Source organism: Rhinoderma darwinii, chromosome 11, assembly GCF_050947455.1.
Source record: "Rhinoderma darwinii isolate aRhiDar2 chromosome 11, aRhiDar2.hap1, whole genome shotgun sequence".
Classification (NCBI taxonomy): Eukaryota; Metazoa; Chordata; class Amphibia; order Anura; family Rhinodermatidae; genus Rhinoderma; species Rhinoderma darwinii.
This window is the reverse complement of record NC_134697.1, coordinates 46,677,849-46,701,431: the sequence shown is the minus strand read 5'-3', so window position 1 is coordinate 46,701,431 and position 23,583 is coordinate 46,677,849. Positions and strand designations below refer to the sequence as shown.

Below are 23,583 nucleotides of genomic sequence, written 5' to 3'. Positions count from 1 at the left end.
ATCTATCTATCTATCTATCTATCTATCTATCTATCTATCTATCTATCTATCTATCTATCTATCTATCTATCTATCTATCTATCCATCCATCCATCCATCCATCTATCTATCCTCTTATTTCTTCCCTCCTAGATATTCCCCAAACAACTGTAAATTGTATTATTGCAAAGTGGAAGCGTTTAGAAACCACAGCAAATCAGCCACAATATGCCAGACCATGTAAAGTTACAGAGCGGTGTCGCCGAGTGATAGGGCGCTTAGTGCATAAAAGTTGCCAACGCTCTGCATACTCAATAACTGCAGAGTACAAACTTCCTCTAGTATAAACAACTGCACAAAAACTGGAGCTTCATGGCATGGATTTCCATGGCCGAGCAGCTGCATGTAAGCCTTACATCACCAAGCACAATGCCAAGCGTCGGATGGAGTGGACTCTGGAGCGGTGGAAACATGTTCTGTAAAGTTTGGTGGAGGGATATGGGGTTGTTTTTCAGGTGTTGGCCTAGGCCTTTTAGTTCCAATAAAGGGAAATCTTAAAACGTCAGCATATCAAGACATTTTGGACAATCGTTTGCTTCCAAATTTGTGGGAACAGTTTGGGGAAGACCCTTTTCTGTTCCAGTATGACTGTGCCCCAGTGTACATAGCAAGGTCCATAAAGGCATGGCTGGGTGAGTTTGGTGTGAAAGAACTTGACTGGCCGCACAGAGCCCTGACCTCAACCCCAACCAACACCTTTGGGATGAATTACAATGGAGATAGCGAGCCAGGCCCTCTCGTCCAACATCAGTGTCTGACCTGACAAATGATCTTCTGTATGAACGGGCAAAAGTTCCCACAGACACACTCCGAAATCTTGTAGAAAGCCTTAGCAGAGGAGTGGGAGCTGTTTTATCTGCAAAGGAGAGACCAACTCCATATTAATGCCTTTGGAATTAGAATTTGGATGTTGTAAAAGCTCCTGTAGTTGTAATGTGTAGGTGTCCTAATATGTTTTTTTTCATATAGTGTATATCAATCACATATCCTATATTCATGGTCACTATATCTCTTTAAGTAACAATCTCTGTACTTAAAGAGGACTTATCACCTCTCCTGACATGTCTATTTTAGTAAATACTAGTATTCCCCATGAAATAACAATCCTGGAACATCTTTTCTTAGAACTCTACATTGTGCCATTCCTCTGTTATTCCTCCTAGAAATATATGAATAAATTGACAACTTTGCGTAACCATTCCTCTTGCCAAATGGGCTTGTCCCTACACAGTTTCAGTCTTTCAGCACTGATTGGACAGTGCCAGCCTGTGTAGAGTCACACGCCCAACTGGTAACACCCAGTTGTCAATTCATTCATAATGTTCTAGGAGGAATTACAGAGGAATGGGACAACATAGAGTTCTGAGAAATGATGCTCCAGAATTTCATGGGGAATACATGTATCTACTAAAACAGACATGTCAGAAGAGGTGACAGGTCCTCTTTAATAAACCATAGATAATAATCAAGCATACTCATTATTTTGCCATTGTATTTGCAGCTGGTTTGCAGTACATGCAGTCAGTATGCCCAATACTAATCACCTGATCAGTAGCGACAACATGGGTTATGCATCTTACTTGTTTGAACAGGAGAAGAATAAGGGATCCTTGCCGGGTGAGGTAACAATTCAAGTACAACTTTATTATCAACATTCAACAATCATTTTGTAAACTGTACTGTTCCCTGTACAGAGTAGATATTGTGTCAGAACGAATGACATAAAGAACAAAAATAACCCACAGTGTATTTGAGCGCCCTCATTTTATAGATAAAATAAAACGGTACTACATGGGTTTGGGAGTTAGTTTGATACAATACAAATTTGATACAATACAAAATTATTGTTAATCAATTAGTTATTTTAACTACTATAACAATACTACATTACTAGAATAACAATACTACATTACTAGAATACTACATCCGCGTGTTTGAGACCCCTGGCCCAGATAATGTTGATGAACATATTGGGGCTATATAAATAAAACAAAAATAATACTTTATATTACTGTATAGTTTTGCATTGAGTCATATAAGCCAATAATTGTAGTTATATTTCTGCAGGGACCATTTGTAGCAGCTTTTGCATCATCAAACCTTGGAGATGTTACACCAAATACCAGAGGTCCTCATTGCATAAATACTGGTCTCTCATGTGAGAACCCTAGCAGCACCTGTCCTGAAGGAGGGGTATGTGACACTCGTCCTTTAGTAGACGCTTCTAATAGAATTTAAAGAGGTTGTTTGAGATTAGAAAAAGGAATCTGTCTTTTGTTCCAGAAACAGTGCCACTCCTGTCCATGGGCTGCACTTGAACGCAGTGAGCTGCAATACCAGTCACAGCCCGTAGACAAGTGGGGCGCTGTTTCTCACAAGAAAAAAAGACCCTTTTTTTCCCCAATCTCATACAACTCATTCAACAATTGGTAGCTTTTAATTACAAATGTTGTACTTAGAATATGACAATTATGAAGTTTACAGACAATAGTAAAGATGCCATAGACATAAAGATGATCGATTTTACGATTGTTAAAACTAATCTTTTTGTTTTTGTAACTAAAAATCCACTTAATTTGTCAGAACATTTCAGATCCTCAGCAAATCTGCAACAAAATCTGCATTGAAAATTTGCACCATAATCATGGTGATTTTAACGTGGATTTGACCACAGTTTGCAGTCTTTAAAATTCCAAAGTTGAAATCCGCTGTGAATCCTCCCACCTTTACATAGAATAATGTGAAATTTAAAGATAGAAAAAGAACTGATCATATGAGGTGCTGCTACATTACAAGTGGACAAAGGCACACAGAGATTTTAAGTAACATGAACTTAAAACATATATCTATTTAATAGAAACAATAGTGGCTACGCGTTTCGACGCCGAACTAGCGTCTTCCTCAGGCCTGAGACTTTAATGTTTTGCATTAACTGTTTCATTCAATGTAAATCATGTAATCCCCATCAATATAACATGCATCTAAAAAATAGTATTGGGGCGATAATAATCCACCTATGCTTAAAGGGGTTGTCCAGTCCCTAAAAATGAATGGTGTATCCTCAGGATAGGCCATAAATAGCTGATGGGTCGGGATCCGACTCCCAGGATCCACACCAATAAAGCTGTTTTGAAGGGGGTGCAGCACTCGTACCTGTAAATCGGCGCTACATCCTTGTCGACGATTCACAGTGAGCAAGTAGAAATTAAGGTGAAGCTGCCCTCTATGAGCGCTGCACCCCCTTCAAAACAGCTGATTGGCGGGAGTCCCAGGAGATGGACCCCTACCCATCAGCTATTGATGGCCTATCCTGAGGATAGGCCATCAGTTTTTAGGGACTGGACAACCCTTTTAGGAGATTGTACAGGGTTAGAAATACACGGTTGCTTTTTTCCAAAAACTACATCTGCAACATTTGTCCACAGGTTGTGTGCTTTATTGCAGCTCAGCCCCATTAGCTTCAATAGAGCTAAGCTGCAATACCAACCACAACCCATGGACAGGTGTGGCGCTGTTCCTGGAAGAAAACAGCCATATTGTTCTAATCCTGTACATCCCCTTTAAAGTGATCTTCATAGAAAATAATTGTTAGGTTCGCGATCAGTTAAAAGACATGTAGAAACTGAAATGAAGTTTGGTTTTAATGTCCATCTAAGACCAGTCATCTAGAAAATCAATAGGTATAAACATCATAGCAACTAAATTGATTTTTAAGCTAAAGTAGTTTGTTTTAGCTTTTTTTTTTATTGCAATGCAAAGGTTTTGTGATTTTATGGCTGTGGAAATTGGTATGAAATTTCATTTCTTCGGAAGATCTGAATACAGGGACGTTTGCAAATTGATTATTTTAACATCTAAAAATATATTGGCCCTTAGAGAGACACAGTAATGGAAAAATTGCATCAGGGCTTTCTGTAGAAAACAAAATATAAATCCTCTTTTAGCAAATTACATTAAATAAGAATATGAAAATGCTGCATTATAGGTAGTGTTAAGCCGGTTAATCAGTTTCATGATATTGATGTCGGGAATGTATCAAGCGCAAGTAATAGAAAAAAAGCACTTTCATCCTAGCTTCTTACTTAGGCCTCATTCACATCTGCGTTGGTTCACATCATGCTGTGTTACTTTTCCCGGTAAACCGATGGACACCCTGATGGAAACCCGATGGAAGCCATTAAAGTCTATGGGTTCTGTCTGGCATCGATGGTGTTCGTCATACAATGAAACCAGCGCTTCCGGTATTTTCATTGTTCTGCTCCTGGCCTGTTTGGATCTAATCGTTAATTTGTAAAAGTTAGTTTTGTTGACTCAAGGATTAAAGGCAGACTTAAATCAAATGCTTATCTATATGTACCCCAAAATAGTATTTGTAGAAATAAAAATGTGTCGAGATGGAAAAATGGAAAAAAATTTTTTTTTTAAAGGATAGAGCTAGGATATGCCATCACTTACTACTTTGGGGAGTCTACATGCCTTAGAATGAAGAGGCCACAGCACCAGTTAAATGCTGCAACTTCTTTTAAGGGTTTTACTGCACAGCAACGCTCCCGGTCACCCACTGTGGAGGAATCTGCAACACCATTCATTTGAAAGGGGCTGTGTTGCAATTCCCTGCCCAGCGGGTGGCCTGGAGCATGACTGTGCAGGAGAAAACAAGATGAAATCTTGGTCCATTTGTTCATAGTCAGACCCCACAGAGGTCAGATTAGAATCTGTGGGTAAATGCTCAGGAACGTTTTCAAAAACATCTATATGGTAATGTACAAAGGGACTCATTTTTTGAGAACCCAATTGGCATATGCTGAGGTAGGAAAACCAGGTGCGCCTCTGGTGCGTATAGTGAAGAATTAAATATTTTTTTTCTATGGCAGGGGAAGATGGGTCCCTAGTAAACTCTCAGGAGGAAATTAAACTCATCTTTCAAAAATGTTATACTGAGTTATGTTCATCACACACTTATTAGGATGACAATTAGATGGAATATTACTTGGAAACGATTACATTTCCGCAGCTAACCAAGGTCAAATAACAGTAGATAAGATCTTAAAAGCTATCAAGGGATGGAAAGATAATAAAGCCCCCGGGGCTGACGGTTTTGCGGCTGAAGTTAATAAAGAATACTCCAATGTATTGCGACTTAATCCGTGTAAGATATAAAGAGAGATATTTCTGCAAAATACTTTTTACAAAGTCTATGAAAAAAGTGATTATTATTTTAATACATAAAATGGATAAAGATCCTTTAGACCCAAGTTCATACTGTCCAATAGTCCTCCAAAACATTGATACAAAGATTTTGTCTAGCCAACGGATTGGTTCGAGTAATATACTAGATCAACCGGGATTTAAGCTTACTTGATCTACAAGTAGTAATATTCAGCAATTATATGACAATCTGGAGTTTCCCGGGAGAGGGGGCTGCCGCTTCATACTGGATGCTGCCGAAGCCTTTGACAGTATGGAGTAGCAGTTTGTGATTTTCGTGTTGAAAAAACATGGATTTGGTGCAGATTACGTAAAATGGGTGCAAATCTTGTATACTGAACCGGTAGCAAGACTGTGTATTAATGGGGAACTTTTGGATGCTTATCCTCTAAATCGCAGGACCAGGCAGGGCAGTCCTTTGTCTCCCTCATTATTTTCTGGAAGTATAGAACCATAGCCACTTACGATTAGGCAAAGCTCCCAGATCGGTGATTTTAGGGTATGAGGAGATCTTATTTTTAAATAAAACAAATACTACTACAGTGAAGGAAATAAGTATTTGATCCCTTGCTGATTTTGTAAGTTTGCCCACTGTCAAAGACATGAACAGTCTAGAATTTTTAGGCTAGGTTAATTTTACCAGTGAGAGATAGATTATATATATAAAAAAAAAAAAATCACATTGTCAAAATTATATATATTTATTTGCATTGTGCACAGAGAAATAAGTATTTGATCCCTTTGGCAAACAAGACTTAATACTTGGTGGCAAAACCCTTGTTGGCAAGCACAGCAGTCAGACGTTTTTGGTAGTTGATGATGAGGTTTGCACACATGTTAGATGGAATTTTGGCCCACTCCTCTTTGCAGATCATCTGTAAATCATTAAGATTTCGAGGCTGTCGCTTGTCAACTCAGATCTTCAGCTCCCTCCATAAGTTTTCGATGGGATTAAGGTCTGGAGACTGGCTAGGCCACTCCATGACCTTAATGTGCTTCTTTTTGAGCCACTCTTTTGTTGCCTTGGCTGTATGTTTCGGGTCATTGTCGTGCTGGAAGACCCAGCCACGAGCCATTTTTAATGTCCTGGTGGAGGGAAGGAGGTTGTCACTCAGGATTTGACGGTACATGGCTCCATCCATTCTCCGATTGATGCGGTGAAGTAGTCCTGTGCCCTTAGCAGAGAATCACCCCCAAAACATAATGTTTCCACCTCCATGCTTGACAGTGGAGACGGTGTTCTTTGGGTCATAGGCAGCATTTCTCTTCCTCCAAACACGGCAAGTTGAGTTAATGCCAAAGAGCTCAATTTTAGTCTAATCTGACCACAGCACCTTCTCCCAATCACTCTCAGAATCATGCAGATGTTCATTTGCAAACTTCAGACGGGCCTGTACATGTGCCTTCTTGAGCAGGGGGACCTTGCGGGCACTGCAGGATTTTAATCCATTACGGCGTAATGTGTTACCAATGGTTTTCTTGGTGACTGTGGTCCCAGCTGCCTTGAGATCATTAACAAGTTCCCCCCGTGTAGTTTTTGGCTGAGCTCTCACCTTCCTCAGGATCAAGGATACCCCACGAGGTGAGATTTTGCATGGAGCCCCAGATCGATGTCGATTGACAGTCATTTTGTATGTCTTCCATTTTCTTACTATTGCACCAACAGTTGTCTCCTTCTCACCCAGCGTCTTACTTATGGTTTTGTAGCCTATTCCAGCCTTGTGCAGTTCTATGATCTTGTCCCTGACATCCTTAGAAAGCTCTTTGGTCTTGCCCATGTTGTAGAGGTTAGAGTCAGACTGATTAATTGAGTCCGCGGACAGGAGTCTTTTATACAGGTGACCATGTAAGACAGCTGTCTTTAATGCAGGCACCAAGTTGATTTGGACCGTGTAACTGGTCTGGAGGAGGCTGAACTCTTAATGGTTGGTAGGGGATCAAATACTTATTTCTCTGTGCACAATGCAAATAAATATATATAATTTTGACTATGTGATTTTCTGTTTTTTTCTTTATATAATCTATCTCTCACTGGTAAAATTAACCTAGCCTAAAAATTCTAGACTGTTCATGTCTTTGACAGTGGGCAAACTTACAAAATCAGCAAGGGATCAAATACTTATTTCCTTCACTGTATATATCCAATTACTGAAATTACTGAACAGTTTGGCATAAATTGTATGGCTGAAAAATTACGCATTTCGGATTCAGACGGTGTATTTAGGTACCTTGGTATTAATGTATCTAGAATGGTCTCCGATTATATAAAGCTTAATCTTTTTTTTTTCCTAGCTAAAATGAAATGAAAAATCAAGGCATGGTTGAAAATGAAGCTGTGGATGGTGGACAGAATTGGGATTATAAAGATGATAGTATTGCCTCAAATTTTGTACATTCCTGAAAATTCAGATTAGGATTGCAATACTGGAAGCGGAACAGTTAGGGGCAGGATATTGATCAGATGTACTCTAGCTAGTCTAAAGGGGTTATTGGAAATCTCTCCACGTCGGGGGAATTTACACTGCCCTGAAATATGTAAATTAAAGAATACACTCTTTGGAATAAATACGCGCCAATGTTAGTAGCCTAGTTTTTCACAAATAGGAAATGAAAAATATTTGATATATTGCAGAAAGAATTTGGGGTACCACACCATAGAGTTTATAGATATATGCAGCTGAAGCATGCTATGGATTTCACTAGTACTAAACAGCACTTTTTTATAGAACCTTTTCATTTGGTTGGTGTGATGAGATCACAACTCACAAAGGGGACGACTTCTAAGATATTCAAAATAATACTTGATTTTAAAAATAAGGGGCTAGCGGATGGCGGCCGTCTGAAGTCGGATAAGGGGAGAATAAAATGTATCGTTTAATAATAATCATTGTATATAAAAAAAAAATAATAATTTTTTCTCTATGTTATACGCCTGAGAGACTAAAGAAGATGGGCAGTGACAGTACATACTTCCCCAGGTGTCAGGAGTAGGCAGTGGGTATTGTGTACATGTTTTGATCATGTCCCTCTCTGGATCAATACCGGCAATTGGTGATTAGTAAAATATGTGTAATTATGAAATCTAGTCTTACTCTAGGTCCTAGAAAATGTATTCTTGGTTTTGATTCTGGTACTTGCATATTGCCTACTGACAAAATTCTTATTGACAAACTCTTATTCTTAAGTAAACTTGCAATTGCCAGAAATGTAAAAAAAAAAAAGTCCCAAACCAAAAATTGATGCATGTTTTTTTTTTTTTTAATCAATCCAATTTTATTGATGCGAACATCAAAAAAGATAACACAATTACATTCATATTCCAAGTATTTCAACATCGTGTACAATAATTACATCATATCAGAAAACCCCCAACATACCCTCTCCTCCCACCCCCCGCACAGCCCCCACCCATATCTCCACCAATTGTTTGCAATACCAAGCCGAAAAGGAATCCGTTCTATTTACAGGTTTCCCCTCCACCCCTCCTTTGCTCCAACCTCGGTCACCGCCAATTCCTCAGATGACTCGTGCCCGTAGTCTACTCAGGTCAGGTGATAGCACCTCAGGACAAGCCAACCATCCGCTCCATTGTTTATCAAATTTTTTTTCCGTGCCTCTTTTTGAAAATATCTTATACTCCATCAGGATATTATGATTCAACATTCCTACAATTTCCCTCATCCCTGGTGGCTCCTCATCCAGCCAGTGTTTAGCAATACATTTCCTCGTCTGATATAAAATGTTTGCAATTGCCAGACTCACCATCCTGTCACTCTCCAATTCCCCCACCGCTCCCAACAACATAACTTTAGGGTCTGCCGCCAGTTCCAGACCATACACCTGCTTTATCAGATCCAATATTTCCCCTCCATAGGGTCCTGATGCATGGCTTTTTGATATAGATAAAATATGTAAGTCAGAAAAATTTATTTATATGCAGAGAGGAAACTTGCAAACATTTCAAAAAATTCGGAACCATTCCATTTTTTACTTAAGATAGATTTATAATAAAAACAAATCAAAAGAGAGGGTAATGATAGATATTTTTTTTTTTACTTTCTCCGCCAGTCAGTCGGGGGGGAGGGTGGGAGGTTCAAGGGGAATTTTTACGGATCATGTTCTTTGAACTATTTTTGCAAATAAAACAGTATTAAAAATAATTTAAAAAAAACAACAATCCTTCCCGTTATGATGGCTCAGATGGCTGTCGTACTGTGTGTTCTTCACGGGTTATGATGTTTACCCTTCTGTTTGGGCTGCGCCCTATTTGTCATGTTCTCTTTATTATGGGGACACATTTTCTCTGAATGTTTTTGTAATTGTTTGTATCAAAACCAATAAAAAAAAATTGAATTGGAAAGAAAAACAACAAAAAACTCCAAAATGTTGTGGCATATCCTAATAAACACTCAATGATGGAAAGACCCCTTTAAGACTATTAAGACCAAATTTGGCTTATTGCAAAAGGGTTAAGCAAAAACTCATGCATTTAGGCTTCCAATCTTAAGAAAAATGTTCCTGAGTTTTGAAACTTCCCTTACATTTTATATACTTTATATATCATATAAATAACATAATATATGCATTATATTATTGAATTGAAAATGTATAATTGGGCATGTTCAATACAGGATTCACTTCATACTCAACAAACATAGACAGTGCAAATCAAAATTCAGAACTTAAATTGGGGGGGGGGGGGGGGGGGGAAATACCGTTCATTACCTGTAAAAAGCTATATTATTAACCCCTTAACGACCGAGCCATTTTTCATTTTTTTGTTTTTTCACTCCCTGTGTTCCAAGAGCCATAACTTTTTTATTTTCCCGTCAATGGAGCAGTGTGAGGGCTTATTATTTGTGGGAGGAGTTGTAGTTTGTAATGGAACCATTTAAAGTAACATATAATGTACTGGGAAACTGAAAAAAAATTATTTGCGGGCTGAAATTCGAATAAACTGCAATTCCTACATTGTTATTTTGGTTTTCGTTTTTACGGCTTTTACTGTGCGGTACAAATGAAAACTTAACTTTATTCTGTGGCTCAATACGATTACGGTGATGCCAAATTTATATGTTTTTTTTAAAATATATTACTACTTTTAAAAAGCAAAAACCTTTTTGTTAAAAAAAATATTTTTTGTTTCACCACATTCTGAGAGCTATAACTTTTTTATTTTTCCATAGATTGAGCGATGTGAGGGCTTATTTTTTGTAGTTTTTATTGGTACCATTTTTTGGTACGTACAACTTTTTGATCACTGTTTATTACATATTTTTTGTGAGCTAAGGTGACCAAAAAACAGCGATTTTGGCTGTTTATAGTTCTTGTTTTTACTGCATGCACTATGAGTTAAATAATGGTATATTGTAATAGTTCAGACTTTTTCGGACGCAGCGATACCAATTTTGTTTATTTTTTATTTTTTACATTACTTTAGAGGAACATGGGAAAAGGTATTTTTTTAACTTTTAATATATATATATATTTTTTTCACTACTAATAACTTTATTAAACTTTTTTTTACACCATTTACTAGTCCCTCTAGGGGACTTGAACCATCGATCATTAGATTGCTGGTACAATATACTGCAATACTAATGTATTGCAGTATATCGTCATTTTCACAGGCTTCTGTCAAGCTGTGCCAGAGACATGGCTCAACAGAGGCAGACAAAAGGCAGCCCTGGGGGCCTTTATTAGGCCCCCGGGCTGCCATTACAACCACCGAGACCCCCCGATCGCGGTGTGGGGGTGACAATGAGCAGTCGGAGAGGGGGCGCCCCCCTCTCCATAATGCCTCAGATGCTGCGGTCACGTTTGACCGCAGCATTTAAGGGGTTAAATGGCCAGCAACAGCGTGATCACTGTTCCTCGCTGTTAGTCTGGGCTGTCATCTGTAAAACACAGCTGGCACCCGCAGGGTATGGAGGGCACTCAGCCCTTGAGCGGCTTCCTTACTTCCCTAAGACACTTATCACGTGCATGTACGTGATAATGCGTCAAGGGGTTAATATTAATTCTGATTTATGATCTAAGTTTTTAAATCAACATGTAATTATGTGTTTTTTCTTATCCAACTTAAGGTCACAACCTGCGTTGCAACTGGTCCCGGAAATGATGTGTTCGAAAGCACAAGAATAATTGGAGAACAAATATTTCAGAAAGCTATGGTAGATACATTTGTATTCTATTTTATGGGTGATTGACCTCTGAACATTAAAGGAAAGTAATGGTACATAGTATAGTATAGTATAGTATAGTATAGCATAGCATAGCATAGTATAGTATAGCATAGCATAGCATAGCATAGTATATTATAGTATAGCATAGTATAGTATAGTGCACTTCATCCACCTACTGCCCCAAGGTGACAACCATGCACAACTGGCCATATGCACAACAGTTTGAATGCATTTAATAGGAAACTCTGGTAAAAGTAAAAAAAACAAAACCTAGTCCCCGATTACAACATTTAATGTAACAGTCAGTGGTAATTGCTATGGGGCCTGTGGTTGGAAAGGGCCCTGATTCTCATCTCACACCCAACTCCAACCCCTATAAAGATATATTAAGAAATTATGGGAAACTTTAACTTTATTAAGAAGGTTGGGGGTAGGACCCATTCTGAGTTTTGCTATGAGACCCTGTAATTTTGTTCTGGGTTCTGGGATATTTTTGCAATTTTTACATATTGTTTGGTTTTGAAAAGAATCTGATATTGTGCCCGTGTTTCTTTGTCCTGTATGTCTATATGTTGCTCACCTTCTTTTCTTTTTTAATGTGATTTAAAGGATTTGTATAATTCATCATCCAGAGAAATGTTGGAGACTGTGAACTCTGCTCACCAGTGGGTAGACATGAGTAATGTCAATGTGAAGCTGAATGACACTCACAATGTAAGTACATTGTAAGCAGTTCCCTAATATTTATAAAATCTTATCTCCAATACATCTTAGTGGAATCCATTACAAATTATTGTTTTCATGTAGAAGATCCACTTTCGGGCTATATTAGATTGTTAGATGTGCTACAATGATTCCCGAGAAAATGGCTAAATATTTGCTTTGACTGTGTCATCTATTTCAATAAAGGCAACAACTTGCAAACCTGCACTTGGTTATAGCTTTGCTGCTGGAACAATCGATGGTCCTGGATTGATCAATTTCACCCATGGTGAGAGTTTTCAGTGGACTTTAAACTGCTTTATTTCTGCAGAATCTCTATGCAATCTCACATACTGCACCTTGTACCTCATACAAATCACCCAGAGTCACCTGTCAACTGCACACTCCTTTATGTATGTTCCTTACAGTGATATTTGGGGTTCTGTAAGACCATGTGTTACCTGTTAGAAGAAGATATTTCTGAGACTGTAATGTTACAGAAAATAGTAAATGCCACTGACTGCAGGTGACATTTCACCAGGTTCATTAACTTATATTTACAGGAATGACTGAGGGAGAACCATTCTGGGACGCTATTGGAAATTTAATTCTTGGAGCTCCATCAAATGAAACTAAGGAATGTCACCGACCCAAACCCATACTGTTAAACACTGGGGAGGTATATATAACATCTTCTCACCTTATAAAGCAAAATACAAGATTTTATTTTACATAAACTTGTCATTAGGATATTGTGGTGATAAATAGGATGATGAGCACTGCTGGAATAAGGTTATGTCTACTATCAACCTGAATACGGGGGAATGTTAAGGTGAGTACAACAGTTTAAAAAGTTTCCAAAAACCATAGGGTGCAGTTGTACCTGGGTCCTGGTGCCTGCTTCTCTGTTACGTAGGTAGAAAGCAAACACATAAATTGCCTTACACTGGAGTCCAGGATTTCTAAGATAAACCTCTGCCAACAACTGTTATAGCTTGAGAGGAAGTAGATAAGTAAAGTCTTCTTAGCTTAAAGGGTTACTCCTATCACAGAAAATGATGGCATATCGCTAGGATATGTCATTACTTTCTGATCGGTGGGGTCAGCACTCCCATAGATCCCCTACAGAGGGAAGGGGCCTCCACGCTGATTTTGCACCCCCTATTAATCTCAAAATTGGTGGCTATCCCGGCAGTAGGACCCCTAGCGATCAGAAAGTTATGGCACATCCTAGTGATTTGCAATCCCTTTCTGTGATGGGAATAAACCTTTACAAATGATTGAGGTCTTCCATGTACATTTCATCTAAATTACAGTCCTATAAGCATATACAGTCTGCAATACAATTTAATTACAATTTTACCATATCATATTTCTGCTTCTTCCAGGTGAAAAGACCAATCCCATGGCATCCAACAATAATTGATGTTCAGATGATCACCATTGGATCATTGGCAATTCTTGCTGTTCCCGGAGAGTTTACGTGAGTATGTGTAGGCATTGCTAAAGCTATAGAGCGAACGAAAGTACATAAATAGCCGTGTTCAAGTACATGTGTGAACTTCATATATATATATATATATATATACATATATATATATATACACATACATACATATATATAGTGAAACTCCGTAAGTGACTATCTATTGGAGAGCACCAGATTTTTTTGTAACAATTTTTTCATTTCCTTATATGCTATGTATATTGGCCTCTTCTTTGAGAGGACCACCCATCTAGAAGATCATTTATTCCTTTCCTTTCTGCACAAAAATACTTTAATGAAAATACATCTGCCATTGTTACCTAAAAAAGAAAACTAAGGTAACTTATAATTTAGCTTTTTTTTTATGGATAAAACACTGACCCCAAGCTTAGAGGAATTATGTTTTGGATTTGACCGAAATTTCTAGTAACTTCCAGACTTCACTTTCCAGAGGCTGCCTTTGATAAAAAGTTTCTTAACATTTGGTTCAATAATATATCTTTAACAGGACCATGTCTGGAAGGAGGTTAAGAGAAGCAGTGGAAAAGGTATGAAAGTCAAATATTACTATTTTATTGGAACATTTGCTTGAAATTCTTTATTTCAAATATCAGGCAAAATGAGTATACCATCAAAGCTATAGTCCCCACACGAAGTCTAGTGGATCACAATTCACATATAAATATGTCCTAAACATTACATCAAGTGTGGTCAGAAAAATGTCATAATGCTACACAAATAGATCAGGAAAGTCCTGGAGAGTCCAGATATAATGTCCATGGTTACCAGTTGCGGGTGAATAGGTCCATCAATAGGGTCCTTAAAGCGTGAATCTTAGATAAAACTATATTGACTACTGCTTGAAAAAAAAGGGAAGCAGATTTCCTTTAGGACGCTACAGGTATCCATGCAGCCCTCAGAGTATATTGTGATAATTTATGGATTTGGTTGCATAATATTTGCAACTTGTCTCCAAGGAGAAAATTTCAAAAACGTTGAAAGAAGGTCTGCAATCTGACAGCAAAAATCTAAGACTATCAGACAGGTCCTCTGACTATGGGGGTGAGGGCCAGTGATAGGGCATGCCCTAAAGCATAAGGTGGAGCTCATAGAGTAAATTTGGTGATTACAATGAGAAACCAGGTAAGTACAATGAAGAAGTTTTATACCATTCTGCCAAGGAAACCTGTAATCTAGGTAAAGACATAATAATTTGGAGATTTTCTTCTATTCATAAATAGGAGATTTCAATCAGGTGGTGGTTGAGTAAACATAAAATATAATGTGAAATAACGCCTTGTTGTAATGGGTCATATAAACCTATATTCCCCCAAAAAAATGTATGTATGGCCCGACAGTGCTAGTTTGGTGTGTAGCTTAAAACTCAACACACTGTTGGAACTGTTTAGCCATTTTCTTATATAGTCAAGTACCGGAAGTTCATTGTTTCTAAAGTCTAGTTAGATGTTGTGCTATAGAGCCAAAAGTCCAAAAAAGGTTAGCTTTATGTTGTTATAAGTAACTTTTTAGTTTCAGAGATTCTACCTTAGTTTAGCTTGGCAGCCGACTGTCGGGACTCAAAATTTAAATGATTATCATATTTATATAACTTTAATATGACTTAAGTATATTCTGAACCTATTCAACTATTGTTTTATATATTTATACTATATATATATATATATATATATATATATATATATATATATATATATATATTTTTTTTTTTTTTTTTTTTTTTTTAAATGAATCATGACTTAAAGGGATATTCCCATATTTGATGCTTTGGCATATCGCTAGCATATTTCATAACATTATGATTGTGGGGGATAACAAATGGACTGTGGCCAGTTTAGCATTCCCAGCCACCTACCGTGCAGAGAACTGCAACCCCGTCTTATTGCAGTGAATGGGGCTGTCCTGTAGTTTCATGCTCAGCGGGTGGCTGGGAGAGTTGCTGTGCAGAGAAACATTGAAGGTGCTGCAGAGCTCGTGCAGATTGATGGGGATAGTCGGACCATCACCAATCCAAAAGTGATGGCGTATTCTAGCCGTATGCTTTCTATGGTGGGAAAAAACCTGTTTATAGAGGGTTGGGTTGTTTTGGTTTTGAAGTCACTGACCTGATATTTCTCTGAATTACTTATTTCTTTTAAATTAGTTTTAACTCATTTTCTGTAGGAACTGGATCCATCAAATACCAAGAAATTTGATGTGGTTGTTTCGGGACTTAGTAATGTATACACACATTACATTACGACATTTGAAGAATATCAGGTAAATTATCCATTCACCTTGAATGACCATTGCTTATAGAAACCAATCATACATCATAAGTTTGACATTTTAAAATGGGTAATGAACAGAAATACATTACACTAAAATTTTGGGGGGGATTTGTGCAGGGCTTTACACCACTTTTATGACGTTTAAGAGTAAAATATTATTGCGCGAGCCATAGTTGTGCTATAATTTTCAACTTTTAACACCTCTCCACTTTTCAAAAGTGTCAAACAGTGGTTGACTTTCACGATGGGGGGCAGGGCCTGCAGCGAACCGAATAATTAATTATCACATACTTCAGAAATGGGCGTAAACCATGGCGAAAATCTATGCCTGCTCAAAGCAAACATAGATTTCAATTTCTGCCGCATAGCCAGCCGAAAATGCGACAAATTTATTAAGAGCCGTGCGCCTCTTAATAAATTTGGCACATTGTACTCCATCGCAAGTGTATTCCCCCCATTGTACTTTTCATTGTATTTCATTGTATGATCCTATGATTTATTACTCCTGCTTTCAGATATGGAGCATGTTTTTAACACAATTCCTCCTTCCCTTTTTGTATAAAATGCTACGTGTTTCTGCATGCTTTATATAAGACACGTACTTATTAACACAGCTGGTTAAAGCTGTTGATAATGTTTTGGGCATCCGAAAAAGTGGAGAAGTTCTTTATAAATATGGTGAACAGCATTAATTGTCATCGTTGCCCCAATGAGCCTTTATAATTCAGTTTGCTTTCCCCGGTGGTGACCTTGTTTTGCGTCTGTACGTATATGAAATTGATCTGTGTGAGGGTATGTTCACACGCTATCTGGCTTTTACGTCTGAAAAGACAGACTGTTTTCAGGAGAAAACAGCTGCGTCGTTTCAGACATAAAAGCTCCTCCTCGCATTATGCGAGGCGTCTTTGACGCCCGTAATCTTGTGCTGCTCTTCATTGACTTCAATGAAGAACGGCTCAAATTACGTTGCAAAGAAGTGTCCTGCACTTCTTTGCCGAGGCAGTCAAACGGCGACGCGTAAATTACAGGTCGTCTGCACAATACGTCGGCAAACCCAATCAAATGAATGAGCAGATGTTTGCCGACGTATTGGAGCCCTATTTTCAGACGTAAAACGAGGCATAATACGCCTCGTTTACGTCTGAAAATAGGTCGTGTGAACCCAGCCTTACAAAGAAACGGACCTGAGAACCCCATTACAATATACTGTAGTAATACTTCCCTGGTTTGTAATATCAGTGTCATAAGGGGCCCACTTTATAACTAGATACTTTGTGCCTCATGAAGATGTGCTTGTCTATAGGCGTAATATTAAGGATATCACAGTGTTAGACTGGGTTCACACTGTGCGTTTTTGTTTCTTGTTTTGGTTGATGAACTCCCATTGAGAGACATGGGAGTTTATCTACAAGAACAAAAAACACACATGCTATAAAAGCAACAAAAATGCACAGTGCGTCACTTATCTTAGGCCTTGTTCACATTTGTGTTGGAAGTTCCTTTAGCCTTACCAGAAACATGCTGCGCTATTGTTTCCGGTAAAACCACAGACAACCTGACGGAAAGCCGACGAAACCCATTAAAGTCAATGGGTTCCATAAGCCGCCAGTGGTTTCCGTGGTGCAACAGACCCACTGTTTTCGGTTACTCCCTTGTTCTGCTCATCTGACGGAGCAGAACAACGGATTTTCAAACGCAGATGTGAATGAGGCCTTATAGTCAGTTCACACAGCATTTTTTGATGCGGAAACCGCACCGGAATCAGTGGCAAGAAACACCCCCAATTGCCCCGAAATGATTTGAATGAGAGGCAAAGCGGCATGCTTTTGCTTTGAGTGGTTTTCACCTCTAACCTTTCATTGAAATCAATGGTAGGCAGAAAAAACCAGCAGCGCCCATGTGGAGCGTTTTTTGCCGCCTGTAAATTTTGCATTAGATTCATTCAAGGGAAAAAATTTGCGGCAAAAAAACTTGGGGAGAAAAACCTATGAAAAATGGGGGCATTAAAAAATCTGCCTCAAAAGATCATTACTGCCTCACAAAAAAAAAAGCTGTGTGAACAACCCCTTAAGAGAAACTACACCCAAAGTCCACAATTTACAATATTAGTTTATATTAATACCTAATAAGTCTTTTTAAATTTTATAATCGCCCATGTTCACATATCTTATGTATGAACAGCTATTTTCTCAATTAATTGTAATATGTCTCTTATATTTTCACCACCAAAGTGGCACCGAAACAAAAAAAGTTCTGTTACTGGAAAAAAAGGAACCTTTTTCCTAACCCTGGACAACTCCTGTGACTTCTCCATTTTCGTGTTTGTGTCATTTTGTGCTGTGATCTAACGTTGACTTTGATCAGAACCATAAATGTGAATAATTTATCAGTAATTGGCGGTCTCTGGAATTCTAATGACTGAGTTGACGCCATACTTGATAAGAACTGACAGAAACAACACGCTTTGTATTTCTGATTACAGGCTCAAAGATACGAGGCCGCATCTACTATTTATGGGCCGCACACACTTTCTGCTTACCTGCAACTATTCAGAGGCCTGGCCAAAGCAATCGCACAGGTAATTGAAGTTAGATGTCCGGCTTTCTGACGCAATGTTGGTTTATTCGGTTGCATTTATATAAAAAAAAAATGTTTTTCCACCAGTTTTTTGTCAGTGAAATTGGTGCAGATTGACACTTTCACACTATATTAACAAAAATGGCCCACAATACATCCAAGTGGCTACAATCGGACTCACTTGGCTTTTTTGTGCAGCTCCCGACTGTGCAACCCCATGCCAATCAAGTGTCCGGGGGTTCAGTGAGATAGTTCTAGACTCCTGGCACTATCCCAGAATGAAGCACATCTGTAATCCTTTCTGCACGACTTGTGTTCTGCAGTGCTGACCTTCGACCACTGACATAACTATATTCAAGTGGCTTATGGTTGTATAACGGTACATTCCCACATTGTAGCGGCCGCATGCGGACCAGAACATGCTCACATGTATGGCCCTAGGGGGCACTCGATTTAGCTGGTAACACTGTGGTATTACCACCATTGGCCACTGCATGTGGTGTGATTTCGTCCGCATCAGGCCGCAGCAAGTGTATCCTTACAGGGGCATCGGGAATAGAATATTTGTATAGACACTGCAGCAGCCGGCACTTATGTGTGAGAACTGATGTAGCAGTAAGTACTCTGTGGGCTCTGCTACTTTTCTATTTGGCTGATCTGACTTGATGGACTATAGATAGTATGTAGTTGTAGTGTGGGCACTGTGTGGTAGAAAATATACATCACTAGATCTGGATGTTCAGTGTGCGAACACAGAATTTGTCTTGACTATATTGCTAGGGTTAGTTCTGGAGGAGGGCAGAGTAATATGGCGTGGTGTTCGGCTCAGGTATACGTTGCGGTAGCCTGTTCTTTTGTGGTTTCATGTCTGAGGCTGCTAAATGACAGCTAGACATTATTATGAGCCATTTCTCCTATTAGAAAAAGTATTTTACATTGTACGATAGCTCAGAGCTGTTGTTAACTGGCCATCAAAAATTTGCACATTCCATACAAGGTGCATATCTCAATCATTTTAAGCCATACTTATAAACCAAAACAATATTAGCCAAGTTTAAAATTGAAATCCATGCAATAGACATACCTGGTAGACATTATTAGTGTATATCTATGTCCACCCTTACTTGTTGGTATGAGTAGAGACATTCCTGTGCGGCCTGGAGGCTCTATTCTGTATTAGGGTATGTTCACACGCAAAATAAAAAATTTCTCAAAATACAGAGCTGTTTTCAAGGGAAAACAGCTCCTGATTTTCAGACGTTTTTTAATCAAAGTCGCGTTTTTCGTAGCATTTTTAATGCCCATTTTTGGAGCTGTTTTTCTATAGAGTCTATGAAAAACGGCTCAAAAAATGTCTCAAGAAGTGCCGCTTAAAAAAAACAGCAGAACGCCGTTTTTCCTATTGCAATCAATGGGCAGATGTTTGGAGGCATTCTGCTTCCGATTCTTTGGGCGTTTTTCAGCCGTTTACGGCCCGAAAAACGGCCGAAAATAAGCCGTGTGAACATACCCTTACACTAACTGCAATATAATTGGTAAAAAAACAACAAATTGTTGGAAGAGTAAACTGCACATACACATAAGATAAGTCATCAGACAATATCAGACATTACATAGTGACAAAACTAATTAACAATTGAAACAAGAGGAGTGAGGGCCCTGCTCACAAGCGCTTACAATCTATGAGGAAATAAGGGAGACACAAAATTTAAAAAGTGCTTGTTAATTCTCATCATTGGTCCAGCCACCTTTTATAAACATAGGGTAGTCAGTCACCAGCTAGTATGTATGACATGCATTATAGTGAAAGATGTGTGGGGAATACAGTTAATAAAGGGGTAACGCTCTGAGGATTATTGTAAAAGAGGGGCCAGGGAAAGGAGTCAGATTAGGGAATGTTATAGGCCTGTCTAAAAACATGTGTTTCTAGGGCACGTATAAAATTGTGGAAGGTGGGAATTAATCTGATTGTCTGGGGTAGTGCATTCCAGAGGACAGGTGCTTCACAAGTAAAATCTTGGAGACGGGAGTGGGAGGTTCGGATTATGGAGGATGTTAATCTAAGGTCATTGGCAGAACGTAGAGCACAGGTAGGGACAGTGGCGTAACTATAGGGGTCGCAATTGCGGCCCTCTGCATCACATCTATAAAAAGTTACTATAGTAACTGGGGCCTATGTAATAAACTACACTGGCACCTATTACTATAGTAACTGACAGTATACTTACCCTCATGTTCCGGAGCGCAGCTGAGGTTCTTACGACTCTTCGCGTCATGAAGTCAAGACGCTGTGCGCCGCGCATGACGTCACGACGCTGGATGGGGCCAGGAGAACTCCGCTGTGGCCGGAGCCAGAGAGGAGGCTAAGTAGTCTGCTGGGACCCGAGTTATGCAGTCCCTAAAAATTGATGGCCTATCCTCAGGATAGGTGATCAATAGCTGATGGGTCGGGGTCCGACTGCCGGGACCCCCGCCAATCAGCTGTTTTGAAGGTGGTGCAGTGCTTGTACGAGTGCTGCTTCCCCTTCATTCCGGTCACTTGCTCACACTGAATCGCGGTGTGCCAATTTTTAAGGACTGGACAACCCCTTTAAGCCTACCATGTGGTAGGCTTAGATTCAGGGCCCATCAGACAGGATCACACATTGTGTGACCCTGTCTGCTGGGCCCTGTATTTAACCCAACCATATGGTAGGCTTAGATACATGGGCCATGTGTGATCCTGTCTGATGGGCCCTGTATCTAAGCCTACCACATGGTAGGCTTAGATACAGGGCCCCAGCAGACAGTAATCTTATACTGTATAATATTACTGTCTACTGGGGCCCTGTATATTAGCATCTTGCCATGACTACATGGCCCATGTGTGATCCTGTCTAATGGGCCCTGTATTTAAGCCTACCACATTGTAGGCTTAGGTACAAGGCTCTAGCAGACAGTAATCTTATACTGTATAAGATTACTGTCTGCTGGACCCTTTATCTAAGCCTACCTTGTGGTAGGCTTAGTTACAGAGTCCAACAGACAGTATCACACATGGGCCCCGTATCTAAGCCTACCACATGTGTTACTAATGTTTTTTTATGTTTTTTTTATAGGTTCGGTCATTGGACTACGTCGGATTCGAGGACTACTTCGATTACGGCTTTTTTTATTTTCAATAAAATGGTTAATGAGGATTGTGTGTTTTTTTTAAAATTTCAATAAAATATTTTTTTGTGTATTTATATCTTTTCTAAACTTTACTACTATCGCCTTAGTAATGGCCACTGGCGGATTGACAGCGTCCATTAATAAGGCAGGGCTTATCATTTGCCGGTACCAGGGTTGCCGGGACGAGCTGGGTACGATCCAGTACCTGACCATCTGTAGTGATGGTCGGACCACCGGAGCGGCCGCAGGCTGGTATTATTTGTTTGGGAAAGCCCAAAAACAGTTGCCCTTCCCACCCTGGTAATGCTAGTCTGCTGATGCTGTGTTGTATCTGGCTGGTTAAGAAAAATTGGGGGGGACCCACGTCATTTAAAAAATGAAAAAAACAATTTGTGGCTCCTCCATTTTTGATAACCAGCCAGATACAACACATCAGCAGCAGGCTAGCATTACCAGGGTGGGAAGCGCCACTGTTTCTGGACTTCACTAGAATAATAATACCGTTCCCGACTCTTCCCGATACACTGGTAGCGGTGGCTATCGGGGTAATAATGGGGGTTAGTCTTAGCCTCTTCACTGGCTAACATTAAGCCTCGCCTTAGTAATGGACACTATCAATCAGCCAGCGGCCATTACTAAGACGGTAGTAATAAAGTTTAAAAAAATACATGGACATAGAAAACATATTCTATTGAAATAAAAAAAAACACACAATACTCGTTAAACATTTTATTTAGAATAAAAAAAAAAAAACACCGTCATCCAAGTAGTCCTTGAATCCAAAGTAGTCCAACATCCGAACCTGTAAAAAAAAACAAACATGCAAAAAATTTGTAACACATAAAAAAGCAAAGCAATTATTATAGATACCCTTCCTGGGTCCAGCGCTGGAGCCGCATTGTCAGCTAGCTGGGCACTGTATCTAAACGTATCAAATATGATACTGTCTGCTGAGCCACTGTATCTAAGCTTATCCATAGCTATAGGGTCGTAGTGATATCTTCTAATGAGCTAATGAGTTCATATTAGTATTATGACCTATGGACATACATAAGGGCTCATGCACACAACCGTTGTTTTCTTCAGTATCCTATCCTTTTTTTTTTTTTACAGATCCGTGTGTCTGTTTTGCAAATTATAGAAAAGGTCCTATTCTTGTCTGTATTTGCAGTCGGCCTCACCCACCCTAGTGTGTGGGTCCGCAAAAATAATGGTCGACACAAGGAAGCCACTAGGATTCCTGTTTTTTGGCAGTAAAAATGAAAACGGTTGAGTGCATGATGCCAAGCTTGGTTGTCCAATATGGCTTTTAAAATTGTTGACTATCTGACATTTTTTCTTAAATTGTCCAGAAAAAAATAAAAAAGGAGGTTGGCAACCCAGGTAACCCATGCACATTGGTGGGATCTACCAACAAATGCTCATATCACCTTCTTAAGTGAAGCTGAGGAAGTGGCTTATACGGTGCACATGAGATCTCTTACCCACCGGTTCACCAAACCTCCACTATTTCTGAGATTAATTTCTGCTAAGTAGTCACATGTTTTCCTACCTACCCAATGGCTATTGGTAGCCATTTCATTGTATTTAATTTATGATTCACTCTTATGTCTCATTTGTTATTACCTTCTTTAGCTTTTCAGATTTACTAAGCTTGTATTTCTACTAATTCTGGATATAATATGTACCATGACGATGGGATTTTGGTGCGTATGTATCCCATTATTTTGGCGTTGCTTACCTTAGGCCTCATGCACACGACCGTAGCCATGTGCACGGCCATGATTTTCGGGTCGGCCGGCAGCGGACTGTCAGCCACGAGCCGCCCGCAAATGGCCGCGGCCATTATTTTCAATGAGCCCGGCATGCAGAATATGGCCGTAATAAGGCATTCCCGTTCTTTCTGCGGTGTGGGCTCCTGGGCCATACACGGACCGCGGAAACC

At 39.3% G+C, this 23,583-nt stretch overlaps 1 protein-coding gene across 1 annotated transcript in view; it reads left to right on the top strand.

Annotated features, from left to right (window-relative positions):
- ASAH2 (N-acylsphingosine amidohydrolase 2) overlaps positions 1-23,583 on the top strand; it is a 47,109-nt gene that overhangs the window by 5,965 nt on the left and 17,561 nt on the right. The window contains exons 7-16 of the mRNA XM_075842651.1: positions 1,541-1,661; positions 2,107-2,232; positions 11,334-11,420; positions 12,042-12,146; positions 12,342-12,423; positions 12,698-12,813; positions 13,523-13,617; positions 14,129-14,168; positions 15,802-15,897; positions 18,391-18,486. Coding sequence (XP_075698766.1) covers positions 1,541-1,661; positions 2,107-2,232; positions 11,334-11,420; positions 12,042-12,146; positions 12,342-12,423; positions 12,698-12,813; positions 13,523-13,617; positions 14,129-14,168; positions 15,802-15,897; positions 18,391-18,486 — 964 coding nt within the window. The remainder of the gene's footprint in view (positions 1-1,540; positions 1,662-2,106; positions 2,233-11,333; positions 11,421-12,041; positions 12,147-12,341; positions 12,424-12,697; positions 12,814-13,522; positions 13,618-14,128; positions 14,169-15,801; positions 15,898-18,390; positions 18,487-23,583) is intronic.